At 32.4% G+C, this 13,696-nt stretch overlaps 1 protein-coding gene across 1 annotated transcript in view; it reads right to left on the bottom strand.

Moving 5' to 3' along the window:
* Positions 1-7,687, bottom strand: part of LOC134277117 (centrosomal protein of 290 kDa-like) — a 36,929-nt gene extending 29,242 nt beyond the window's left edge. The window contains exons 1-16 of the mRNA XM_062759402.1: positions 7,616-7,687; positions 5,819-5,936; positions 5,398-5,539; positions 5,215-5,270; positions 4,775-4,927; positions 4,421-4,474; positions 3,997-4,149; positions 3,697-3,810; positions 3,326-3,394; positions 3,010-3,099; positions 2,336-2,576; positions 1,903-2,009; positions 1,578-1,649; positions 1,421-1,491; positions 850-1,116; positions 193-343 (exon numbers count right to left, since the gene is read on the bottom strand). Coding sequence (XP_062615386.1) covers positions 193-343; positions 850-1,116; positions 1,421-1,491; positions 1,578-1,649; positions 1,903-2,009; positions 2,336-2,576; positions 3,010-3,099; positions 3,326-3,394; positions 3,697-3,810; positions 3,997-4,149; positions 4,421-4,474; positions 4,775-4,927; positions 5,215-5,270; positions 5,398-5,539; positions 5,819-5,911 — 1,833 coding nt within the window. The 5' untranslated portion in view covers positions 5,912-5,936; positions 7,616-7,687. The remainder of the gene's footprint in view (positions 1-192; positions 344-849; positions 1,117-1,420; positions 1,492-1,577; positions 1,650-1,902; positions 2,010-2,335; positions 2,577-3,009; positions 3,100-3,325; positions 3,395-3,696; positions 3,811-3,996; positions 4,150-4,420; positions 4,475-4,774; positions 4,928-5,214; positions 5,271-5,397; positions 5,540-5,818; positions 5,937-7,615) is intronic.
* Positions 7,688-13,696: the final 6,009 nt, after the last annotated feature.

Genomic DNA, 13,696 nt, shown 5'->3' with positions numbered 1-13,696 from the left:
ATCATATTAAGTGTAGAAAATCCTTTTACTTTACAATGCCCAGTTATTCAGCTATTCTAGGAACTAATTTCAAAAGAGACAAAAAACATTATAAATTTTCAATTTATATTAACTAACGAGTTTCTTTCTTAACCTACAAAATATGTTAACTAATTATTTATCTCGCGACCCCCTGAGATCTGTGACCCTGACCTGAGCGTCCATCTGCTGGTGGACGACCTCGCGTTTGATGACCTCTGCTGTCGAGGTCTCCATTTCCTTGACTTTCTTCTGTTCCTTCAGATTTTCCTGGAATTCATACACACTCATCATGTCCTCTGCTGTCAGTCCTAAAGCCACCGCCCTATAAAAAGATCCACATCAATTATAGCTATGATTAGTATTACTTATATGATTGTGGTGCATATTTCTTTTTAGATTTTATTTGCATTACTGTAAACCAACTTTTATTCACGACGAGTTTATTTCGCGATTTACCAGGGATAAACTAGTTTGCGACAATTAATTTTCGCGATTTAGCCATTTTGGTTCTATTTTTAATAGACAAATATACTATGAGGACCTGTTCGTGGCGAGAAATATTCGCAATGACGAGGCTCTCGTGAACTTCGCGAAAATTTATTGCACACGAATAAATGTTGGTTTACAGTAAAACATAAAATACTGTACAATCATGTAACACATATGATAAGAACAAACCAGTTCCTAAAATATTTTGCCCTTGAAAAATTTAAACTATTTCTTTTTATGCAAATCATTTCAAACAGCTTCAATATATGGTTTTGTAGATTGAAGCTTATCTCCATAACATCACTGAAATTAACGTCCACTATCTGACCCTTGACTGACCTTTGACCTGTGTGCTGAGCTAACTTCCTGATTTTTTTCTTTAGTTCCACCCTCTCGTCCTCCAGCCTTTCCACTTCCTTCTGCAGTATAAAGTTCAGCGCTTTCTCCTCTTCCTTGCGTATATTTTTGTTTTTACGGAATTCAGTGAGGTCCAGAGGATCCCGAGGGTCCATGCCGAGCTTAAATCTCAGCTCTTCGTTTTCCTCCTCGATGTCGTTTATCTTCATCTCCGTTTTGTTGATGTGACTCGTCAGCTCCTCTATTTGTCTATAATAGAGATAGCAGTGTTACTTAAAAGATTCATAAATCAATGTAATTCACTACCAGTTATAATGTAATCAGTTGCAAGTATTCACAAAGATGTGTAGTGAAGTCAATAACATAATGGCTGTTCTGAAAAGTTAAAGATTTAAAAATAATCAAAATATTATGATTGAGATTATCATAAATACATTGTGTCTTACAATCTTTCTCTTGTTATAAAAATGGTATCTTTTTTATTTTTAAAATTTAGCTCACACTAATTTGATCATTTGATTCTAAAACTCGGAACACATTTCTGTATCTGTACCTGTCTCTGACTTTGATTTGATTCTTGCAGTCTTTAATTTCCTGAACAGCTTCAGCCAGCCCATATTCTCCCTACAAAAACACATTAAAATCAGCATATTTACTCAGATTAGCAGAAAATTAGCCTAACAAATGTCTATATCAGTGTAATGACTTACATTTTCGTATTTTCTCTGCTTCTCCAGGGCATATGTCAGCTCTCTGTCTTTCTCCCGAGCATCTCGTTCAGCCTGCAAAGTCAATGTACAAAACATTTTAAAATCTTTTCCATCTGTGTTGAAGCAAACACTGTTATGAAAAAATTTACTAAAATATTCTAAAAATTATAAACTAACTAAAAATAAATACTAATAAATTGTAAAAATTTCATTTCCTATTTCTAGTTTCTCTGTATGTTATACTATAATGGCTATAATTTTTTGGTAATGAACTATAACTTTGAAAGATTTTAAGTTTATGAACAAGTGTACATAAATTACTTACCATTTTGAGTTCCTTTTCGAGTTCTGTTATTTTCTCTCTGTAATAGTCCACCTCCTTCTGTAGATTTCTGATTTTCTTCTGCTGACTGTCTCCAGACCCTAACCCAGCTACAATCAACCCAAGACAAATAGTAAAATGGGAGTAAATTTATCTCTTATTACATAAAATTACTAATTATTTTATTTATTTGGCAGAGTTTCTCATTATTTTATTTCTTTGGCAAAATTTATAAAATTTACTATACTTTCGGAAAGTTTATTTTATTGACTGCACATTATATCAGAATTACATTCCAAATCAAAACTTACATCATAAATCATTAAAGAACAGATTTTTTGCTTGCATTTTTAACATTCATAATAATACACATTTTATACAATTAAATTAATCAACAAAACATCTCTGATTTGATCACTCCTTTACGTAGACCTACATCTTTTGAGTTCGGCCTGCAGGTCCTCTATAATGGCGGTATTCTTCTCCATCTCATCTACGAACTGCTTGATCTGCTCGGTCAGGTCTTCTATCTGTTTGTCTTTCTCCTTGACCACCTTAGACAGCGCGGCCACCGAGGCCTTGTCAGCGTCCATGTTAGCCGCGATTAGCTGCTCTCTGTACTGTATCACTTGTTCCTGGAGTTCCAACATCTGCTCATCTTTCTCTTGTAGAATTTCCTATAATTATGGTTTACCAGTAAAGTATACGGTCTACCAGACTGTTATTTTTTGTAATCTCATGTATCTTTCTCTTGTAGAATTTCCTATGATACATGTCACCAGTAAAGCTACAATTCTTAAGGGTTTTTTTTCATGCAAAGTTTTTGTAAAAAAAATTTTTTTTTCATTGTTTTTTTTTTTCCAATCAGAATCTTTCATAATAATAGAATTTCCTGTAATACATCATCATTAAAGCTAAAGGTTGAAAAGTTTTCTTCATGACAGCTGTGTAAAAGATTTTAATTTTGTATTTTAATAAGCTTGGCATTGCAAGAAAGCATTATTTGCATTTATTGCAAAAAATTGTTTAATTTGCATTATTTTAAATTTTCTCTTATTTTTAATCTCTTTGTTTTTATTCTTATAAAAAAAAATATCAGTCATTGCCCACCTTCCATTCCTCGACTTTGTTGTTGACGGCCACCATGATGGCATCATCAGCGTCTGTCTTAGACTGTACTTGTTCATTGAGATCAATCACCTGTTAAATTTTATCAAGGTCAGTGTTTTACAAATGAATACAAAATGTATGAGTTATATTATATCAGCATGAAATATGCATTAATTCAAATAAATTTGTCTTTTTTAGGATCCTCTGACCATTTTAGTATCTTTGACATTAATTGGTACATGTTCAATTTATCCATACACTAAAATGAATGAACACATGATTTCCCCCCCCCCCAAAAAAAAAGGCAACCACATACCTGAGCCTTTAACACCTCATTCTCTTCTCTCAGTTTGTCAGTCACTGCATCACTCTGGGCTAACACTTGCTGAAATCCAAAACAGATTATTTTTTTACTTATAAACACAAAGAGGTAATTTTGGACACATTTAAATATCAGCGACAGACAAAGCCAAGGCAAAATTTACATAATACATGTATACATTAAACTCTTTCATGCTCTTTAGCCAATTAAAAAAAAAAGATTGATCCAATTCCCTTCATGCTTCACTTTTGTAACAAAGGCCATTAAATAATTTCCTTCCCCTTAAATTCTTCACTTTCTTCTATTCAATCTTTTCCCCCAACCCCTTAATTCTGAAATTTCTGTGATCCACCCCTGCTCTTCACCTTAAGTTTGCTGTAGTCCTCAGTGGTCCTCTCCACCATTGCCACAGCCTCCTCAATCTGAGCCCTCATGTCCTCAACCTGCCTCTGGTATTCCTCATTGGCATCCGTTAAGTTCTGAAAATTTATTTCAAAGTTGTAAAATTTTAACATCAAATCTTTATTTATGTAGTGATAGTCACTAATTTTCACAACATCTTATTTTCTATCTGAAATTTCAAAGGAAGACAAAATTTCCATGAATTTTTGAAACTTTTCCACAATGTCTTTAACAATAAAAAAAAAAAGAATCAAAATTCAGACCTGCAATTCCTCCATAGCTTCTGCTAGGTCATGATTTTTGCGGGCCAGTTTTTCTCTGTAATCTAGTTCTCCTCCTTTAGTGGACACCAGTTTGTCTCGCTGAGCCTCCATGTGCATCTTAAAGTCACTGACCTCGCTCTTCAATCTGTCATTCTGTGAGAAACAAACACCATTAATGTACAATAGGGATGAAGCAAAAAAAAATTTTTAAGGGCCAATCTTTACATTGTTACATCAAATGAACTACTTTAAAAAATAAACAAAAATTTCTTCCATTAAATTGAAATTTCAACTTTTTCCTCCAATTTTTGCAGCAACTTTTAAAATTTTGCCTCATAAATTGTCAAAATTTCTTTTATTTCATTTGGTTGCTTATACATGTAAAACAATTTTCCTTTCTTTTTTTAAAAGAAATCTTACTAACCTCTTCACGATATTCTTTCAAGTCTTTCTCCATATCGCTGATTTTTTCACTGTACTGCAAGACAAAAGAACAAAAATGGTAAACACGAACTAAAACATCACATGACGACATCGAGTTCATAGGTTATACATGATAAATCATTTGGGATGTAACATCAAAACAATGTCACAGTGTGAGAATGAGAAGCACCCCTTTACAGAAGTAGAAATGAGTTAGTATCAAAAGCATAAAAAAAAGTTTTCTGCTATGCAAAGGGATTTCTTGCTTTCGTTTTATGAAACTATGTACAATGTTTAGTGCCAACATACAGGTACCAGTTTATACATGAATTTTCTTAAATTATCTAAGACTTACAGTTTCAGCAGCCCTCTTTTCCTTGGTCAGTTCGCTCTGAAGATCCCGGAGTTCGGAGGTCAACTCTTCGTTTTGCCTCTCCAGGTCCCTCATCTGGTCACGAACCAACCTTGAGGCCCCGGCCCCTCCAGCACTCCCCTCACCGCCATATTTCTGTAAACAAATACAACACCCTATAGATGCTTAATAGATGCCCTACCTTTCATATGCTATAATAATGTTATATTTAACATTGAATAACAGCATCGTTTTCATGATACTTTTGCCACTTGTTTCCTTTTGAAAAGGCCATTTACAACTTCACATGACATTTGAGAAATAGAAGTTACATAATATAAACATTCTTTCAGCATTTACATGAACAATGTAATCATTTGAAATACTGTCTTAAATCTGCGACACTAGTCAAACTCTCTTGTTTTATCAAAACAAAGTCCGACCTCTAGTTCTGCAATTTTCTTCTGTAACTCTTTTTCTCTAGATGCCATGGCCTCCTCTACAAAATATATTATTATGTATAATGCAAATTCTAAAAAAAATCAATTAATCATATCATTAAGGATATCAAAGATAGCTTTTACTGGCATAAATTCCCTTTCTCCCCCTCACCACCCATCACTGACCTTTCTTCTTGCTGGCCTTGACCTCCTTTTCGTATTCCTCCATAATCTCCTCACAAGCCTCATTCTTCGCTTTCATGATCACCCTGGAGACATCAAACAATTTCTGTAGTTTTCCGGTGTCTGATTCATCCTCAGGATTGTACTGAAAAAAATTTTTATGAAAGCTATCATTTTTGGAATCCAAAAGATGTACAATATCATTTAAAATATTGTCTGTTAAAATGTTAACATGGTTAAAAAAATAAAACCTTTTCTAAGCTAATATTGCTAAAAAAAAATCCTTTTATGACAATGATGAAAATCAAACTGTTTTGAAAATCAAATATGACCATGAAAATAAATGCAAAGAATGATATTGGTCTACCTTGTGTTCTGTATTGCCAATGTCTTAATATATATGCTGCACAACATTGGGACTTACCGAGACGAGAGATTCATAGAATTCTTCAACATCTTCCTCTGACAGCTCTGTTGGCTTAGCCGCCATCAACTTATCCCAATCTAAGGGCGGCATGGTGAGATCTATTTCTGTCTCAACTCTATAAATTATGGAAATAAAGGTCTGATATTAAATTTCTACTTCTCTCAGCCAAATCATAAACAAGTCAGATTTTAAATTTTGTCAGTTAATAACAATGCAGTCTAAAACATTTTATTAAAATATGAAAAAGCTTGTAAATACAATACATTTTTTTGTTATAATTTGTTATTAAAAAATGCAGATACTTGAAGTAATTAAACTTATGTCTCAGTATCCATGATGATTTACCATTTCTATATAGGCAATGGAAATGGCACAGGACAAAAATTAAAAGAACTGAACGATCTATATTCCAGGAAAAAAAGTTTTCATTGACAATAGTATAGGCCTATACAATATAATTCATCATCAAAGAAAACACAAAAAAAAAAATAGATGCATAATTTGAAATAAACACAGTGCTAACCAGGTCCAGTACAATCAGTACATTTAGCTATGTAGGTAGAATTACCTACGTAGCTTTATTTACCTACCTCAGGTAGCTTGATTTAGCTACCAAATTTTATTTCTATAAAAAAGCATTTTTCTCAGGATGTGCAAAAACAATCATGTTGATGCAGTGAACATTTTCAACTTTGAACTCGTGTGAAAACAATTCATGAAAAATTCCCTCTTGAAGAAATGTCTTTTTCTGCGCAATTGCAATCAAAGTTCTGAAAGTTTTGGGGCTATGTTTGACAGTTACTCCTTGAATGAAATGACAAAGAAGTCCAGTTCTGGTTAACATGATAATAGGTTGGTAATTATTCAGCACAATGTAAAGTAATCCAACTCAGTCATGCCTCACTGCACCGACAGATAACCAAACAATGGAATTACATGTTTTGCTCTAAATTGACCAAACGCAGCGATGTTTAAACTATCTCTGCTTTGGATTGTTTTTTAATCTCCCTAGTATAAATATCAATAGTCATTTAACTGCGATTTTTTGTCTCTTTTCCATAAAAAGAAAAGTTACATTGAAATAGCTAAATCAAGCTACCTGAGGTAGGTAAATGGTGTGTTCCCGTTTTGCACACATTTGTAATTAGTTTAGAACAACAGGTGTGAAGTGTGTTTTGATAGCAATTATAGTCTGATTTCTGGTTTGGATTTACCTGGATTTACCTGTGAATACCTGTTTTAGCTTAATGTATTCTTAAGAGGTTTAATACAATTTTATAAGCATTTTATTAAAATTCTTTATATATTTATGGGAAAATATTTGATTTTATTGAATAAATTATTATTTGATTTATATTATTTATTATTAAGTCCAATTTCTTAACTTTGTATTTATTCTCTTCTTTTTTCACTATAAGTTCATCTTTCACATACTTACTAAGCTAAGTATAGTATAGACTATAGCAATTAAGCAATCATCTCACCTGGTCAAATTCCCACTTTTCACACATTTTTTAATTACCTGTAATTAAATGTGTGCAAAACGGGAACAAACCAGGTAAATAAAGCTACGTAGGTAATTCTACCTACGTAGCTAAATGTACTGATTGTACTGGACCTGCTAACAATAACATGTTCAATCACGAATTCGATGTTAACTTTTGCAGATTTTTGGACGATGTCTAGTTTTAGTGGCCTATACTGAATATAATTTGTAGCTAAGAACTGACAAAATATAAATGCAACACATCACATTTTGTAAATATTTTCCTTTGCAGTAAAATATTCACTTACCTGCAATGTTTATCTTCAGTTTACAAACTTGTCCGCCATGTCGGTATATAAACAATGTTTGACGCGAGTACGCGCACTTTTCTTCAAAGTAAAACTGGAACCGATTTCGACAAAAATATCCGGAATGAAAAGATTAAATATATCGCCTGTTCATGCATTCATATCTTTATAATTTTTATAAAGACTGTAGCAATATGCAATTCAATGAATCAAATGATAACTATGTTTTGAATGAGGAAGAACTGCTTCTGGTATCTGATATGCAGTTGAATCACTTTATTAATCAACCAATCACACATGATGAAGTTCTTAAAAGTATTAAATTATTGAAAAATAATAAATCTAGTGGTGATGACAGAATTATAAATGAGTACATCAAGAGTACATCTGACTGTTTACTGAACTTGTATGTTGAGCTATTTAATAGAATATTTGATTCTGGAATAATTCCCTCACAGTGGACTAATGGCAATATAATACCAATATATAAAAACAAAGGTGATAAATCTGATCCTAAAAACTACAGACCAATTACATTAATAAGTTGTTTGGGTAAATTGTTCACTTCCATTATGAATGAGAGACTAAATAACTATGCTGACAGATTCAACTTATCTTGGAGAACCAAGCCGGTTTTCGAAAATTTTTCTATGGATCATATTTTTTCATTATACTCACTTATTGAACTGTTTAAATTATATAAAAAGAAACTATACTGTGTTTTTATAGATTTTGAGAAAGCCTTTGACTCAGTCTGGCGATTAGGTCTTTGGAATAAAATTTTATTGAACAATATAGATGGCAAATGTTTTAAAATTATAACTAATATGTATAAGGATATTAAATCTAGAGTAGTAGTTAATGGAGTATCATCAGAAATGTTTTCATGTACTGTTGGAGTAAGACAAGGTGAAAATTTATCACCATTTTTATTTGCATTGTATTTAAATGATCTTGAAGGTTTTTTGTTTGACAAAAATGTAAAAGGTTTGAAAAATCTGTCTGAGAAAATTGAAGATGAACTTAATATATATCTGCGGCTTTATGTTTTACTTTATGCAGATGATACTATTCTATTATCAGAATCCCCTGAAGATCTCCAGTACCAACTTGAGATGTTTGCTGAATACTGTAAAAAATGGCATTTGAAGGTTAATAGTGCTAAAACAAAAATTGTTCTATTTGGTAAAGGTAAAAGATGTACAAATGTAATAATAATACATTTAAGTTTGAAGGTGTTCCATTGGAAATTGTTGAAAATTTTAAATACTTAGGAGTAACATTTAGTAAAAGTGGATCATTTAATTTGAATATTAAGGATATGTATGAAAAAGCTACAAAAGCAATGTATGGTGTTCTTGGAAAATGTAGAAAACATAATCTTTCAATTGACTGTAAACTAGATATGTTTGACAAAATAGTGAAACCAATTTTGTTATATGGTTGTGAAATATGGGGATTTTGAAATGTTGCTCTTATAGAGAGACTTCATCTAAAATTTTGTAAGCATATATTAAATCTAAGGTCTTCCACGCCTAATTTTATGGTGTATGGAGAACTTGGTAGATATCCTCTATCGATTAATGTTAAAACTCGTATGATTTCTTTCTGGGCAAAACTTTTGGTATCACAAGGCACTAAAATGTCATCAAAACTATTATTTGTGTTAAAAAATTATGATATACCATGGTGTAATGCTGTTAAAAATATTTTGAATGAGTGTGGATTGGCTTATGTATGGCAACAAAACTCTATTAATATTACATGGTTAAAGAATAAGGTGCAAAATATTCTTGTAGATCAATTTAAACAATTGTGGTATAGTGATATGTATAATTCACCAAAAAGTCTTAATTATAGATTGTTTAAAAAGTCAATAACATTTGAGAAATACTTGTTGAATTTACCTCCTAAACTTTCTATGAAATATTGTATTTTTAGAACTGGTAATGCTAAGCTTCCAATTGAAACAGGCAGATGGTATAATATTGTAAGAGAAAACAGAATTTGTCACTTGTGTTTATGCAAGGAAATAGGAGATGAATTTCATTATTTATTTAAATGCACTGACCCATACATTAAGAATTCTAGATTAAATCTATTGCCCAAGTATTATTACACAAATCCTAATGTTTTTAAGTTTGACCAACTATTTAATTTGAACAGCAGGGAAAAATTAATTAAGTTATGTAAATTTATTGGAACTATAATGGAGAGAGTCGGCTCTCTTGGTCTGTGACATTGTCATTTTTTTTTTCTTTTCTTTTTTTCTTTGTCTCACGCATGCTTAATTAATTAATTGTAAATATTTTGTGTTATATCCTCTCTATACTGTTTTGTACAGTTTATGAGAATAAAGTCTTGTCTTGTCATATAAACTACAGCTGCCTTAATTTGATTAATGTACTCATGGATTATTTTTTATAACAACCCCAGATTTCAAATTGTGTAAATGTTGAAAATTGTAAACTCGTGTGGATATCCAGGGATCTACTACATACTAACTTAATTATACTATAGGTCCCTGGGATTATGGGATATCGTCATTTTCGTGGCAGATTCAGATGGAGAAGAAAAAAAATTGCGATATCAAAGTTGACCTCAAATCCTAGCTTCATTTATAAAGTCAGAATCCATCAGAGAAAAAGTTTGCTCACTTTCATTCAGTTGCCGATTGACCATTCTCCCTTTCAACATGTTCAATGCCGCACCTGAAAATGCATATGATAATGAAATTTTAATGATATACTTATCTAATTATGAAATAGTTTATTCATCACCTATTTTCAAAGTCACGAAGTATTAGAGCGAAATAAACCTAGTGTTTATGCAATAAACTTTACATACAGTGTACATTTCGCGAAATTCTGTTCTTTCAACAATGACTTAATTCAATTTGACAAAATCAACTTCTTTGAAAATTCTACTTGCATGTTCACAATGCCTTGAAATGCTAATCCTTAGTTTTTGCGGACATGCGACAACCCACCTTACTTCTTCAGAGGCCGTAGTCACAAACTTAAAAGTGAGCCACTGAGGGGGCTCAAGTCCAGAAATTGTTTGACAAGCAAAAAAAACAAACAAACAAACAAAAAAAAAGCAAAGTTCCTCAAACTCCTCATACTCGAAAATCCTATTTCGTGGGGGGGGGGGTGTTAGTGGACAACTTTTTTTGAAAGGCAAGGTACTTTCAATTCCAATTTTTTGATCCGCATTATACAACTATATTACTTCAAGAGAAATGCTTATACCCAGTTCTTGAACATAACATACAAATGCCATTAAATGAGGTTTAATATTATTTCAAATATCTGTGATGTTCTTCATTAAAAAGTGGGGGGGCACAGACATACTCTTGCCCCCCCCCCCCAGTTTTGAAAGTGACATGCCCCCGCTGCCCCCCCCCCCCCCCCTGTGACTACGCCTATGTTCTTTGCAAATCAGTAAAAGGAACCGCGCTTTGCATCAACTGCACAATGCCCGTGCAGTTTTCGCGCCATACGGAATTGACATGCAGATGGGCGCGGCCACAGTCATGCTCTCTGATTCTGTGCAATTGCTGCAGATTTTTTCGCGCCAAAAAGAATATTGACATACAAGTAGGCGGGGTTTTTTAACGTCCACTCATCTATCCAAAAAAAAAACAAACAAACAAAGAAGCACACACAAATTTTGAATAAAAACCTAAAATTAAGACACAAAAGGACTTCTTAAGAATAACTACAATGTATACGATTTCTCATAATTATTCGAGAATTATCTTAAATTAACGCTATATATGTATAACAACATATACATGTATTAAAAAAAAATACTTTTATTCTTTTTAGAAATAACAAATCTTTTTTATGCAAAAATGCATGACTTTCCGATCCTAACAGAGTAAATTTCGTTGTTAATTTTGGCATTGACAAAGGCCGATAGGCGTCGCAAACAAAATGAAAATGGGGCTAAAACAAGGAAAAAGCCAATTTTCAATCAATCTAATTAAAATTAGATCCTTTACGCTCCTGTATTTTGTTATGTCGCTGTAATTAGTTTGAATTTCAATGCCTGTAATATATGTTATATCTATCTTTGCCAAAAAGGGGGTGTAAGATACTACGAGAAGTTTTTATAATGCATGTCTGGATTTTAATCCCGGTCTTTTTTCTCGATGGGAAAATGAAATAAATGGAGATAACGAATAATTATATATTCAAGCTCAAAAGTCGACTCAAACCAAAAAATCAGGAGCAGCGCAAACACGGAACTCTATAAAATATCACTGAGTGGTGGGATCAGGTGCCATGGAGGATTGAGCATTCCCTGCCGACCTAGCTATAACACCCGCCAAGTGCTCCATGTCACGTTCGGGAAATTATAAGATAATTCGTCTACAATTCAGTGTGTAATAATGGTCTTATAACAACTATAGATACAGTATATGTACACCGTCATACAGTCAGCATGTTGCACAGGCGTCGTTTACTGATTTTTGGTATATAGTCGTGTACTTATTTTAATTTTCAAATAAAAATCAGTAAAGAACACAAGTATGGAAAAGTGTGCATTGTCTTTTGCAAGTAACTTAATTTTAAAAATAGAATTTTTACCAAACTATATCCATAGTCCTCTAAACATCTCCGCAGGGTTTGGTACAAAAGTTGGGGACTTTCCCAACTGACGGTTTTTATTGCCTTTGACACTAACTGATACGAATCCGGATATAATAGCGTTGGCATAATAATGATGTTTCAGAACACTAATGTTGTATATAAATTATATATACAGAAAAAATGCACCACAACGCAGCTCTGATTTAACAACATTAATAATTTACTTGTAAGAGATAATATGTTAATTGAAAATAACCTGGAAATAAATGTATTTGCACGCATGAGTGAATTTCGCAAGAGTGATAATCGTAATTCAGGTTGAATGAAAATGAGGCGTAAATATGTTACGCTTCCTGGCCTTAATTTAAAATAAAAATTAAAATGAAGTACTAATTAAAATCTAATGAAAAAAAGTTTGAAATATTAATAAAGATGAGTATGGCTTTATGTTAATTTATAAAAATGTTACTTGGTCGTATTTTATCTCTGTTAAAGACGATTGATGAATAATGTCACTTGAGATCCCTGGGGGCCATTTCACTATCACTTGCATCGTGCATGATTATAACAGTGACAGATTAATTAGAACAATAAACATTGCTACATGTACACTTACATGTTAATCAATGATCAATTAATGTTGCATATTATAATTGCCGATATTAGTAAACTATAGTGCATCTATTGTGTTTTGAGTCTTCCTTTTTAGATTGAATTTTATTCCTTTCATATTTCACCTAAATTATAATGTGCTTTTAAAAATCTATGTTCTATACATTCTATAAAAAAAAACATGCACTGACAATGCTTAGTTTTTGCAAGCAATTCTATATTTCCACGGTTATAAGAAAAATGTTAATTTTCACACTTGTGTGAATATTTTTTTATTCTAAGTTTTGTTATTTCTTTAAATACACAAAATTTTAAATCTCTTAACAATTAACAATTAATCTCTTATGTCATTTAATTCTGCAATATTTCAGCGTATTGAAAGTCGACGGAAAATAAGTTTCAGCGCAAACGACAGATCTGTCTACAAAATAGAGGTTTTTCGACTACATTATTTACATCCATCCGTTTACTATATTATTTTCATCGATCCGCGAGTTAGATGAGAATTAAAATCGGAGAAGAACATGAAATATACATAACATTGAACAAACTATATACAGGGCCTCTCTCTCTCTCTCTCTCTCTCTCTCTCTCTCTCTCTCTCTCTCTCTCTCTCTCTCTCGTAGGCCCCTTATAGCGCCGCTAGCTATATACAGTCACACAGTAAGAAAAACATATCTTTTTATATGCTTAAAAGATAAATTTCTAATGACATCATATATATTGTTTATTTTTTTTTTTGGGGGGGGGGGGGGGGGGGGTCATTACTGCGCTTCAAGATCTTGACGTTTATACCTTTAATGTGTGGTATGAAGTTTAAAATCATGCTGTATTATATATATTAGTAGGTCATTGAACTTTACCTCCATTT

This window comes from Saccostrea cucullata, unplaced genomic scaffold (assembly GCF_032062105.1).
Source record: "Saccostrea cucullata isolate Sc308-1 unplaced genomic scaffold, CSIRO_AGI_Scuc_v1 ctg2458, whole genome shotgun sequence".
Lineage (NCBI taxonomy): Eukaryota > Metazoa > Mollusca > Bivalvia > Ostreida > Ostreidae > Saccostrea > Saccostrea cuccullata.
Note: the sequence above shows the minus strand (reverse complement) of the source record. Positions and strands in the feature narration are given on the sequence as shown.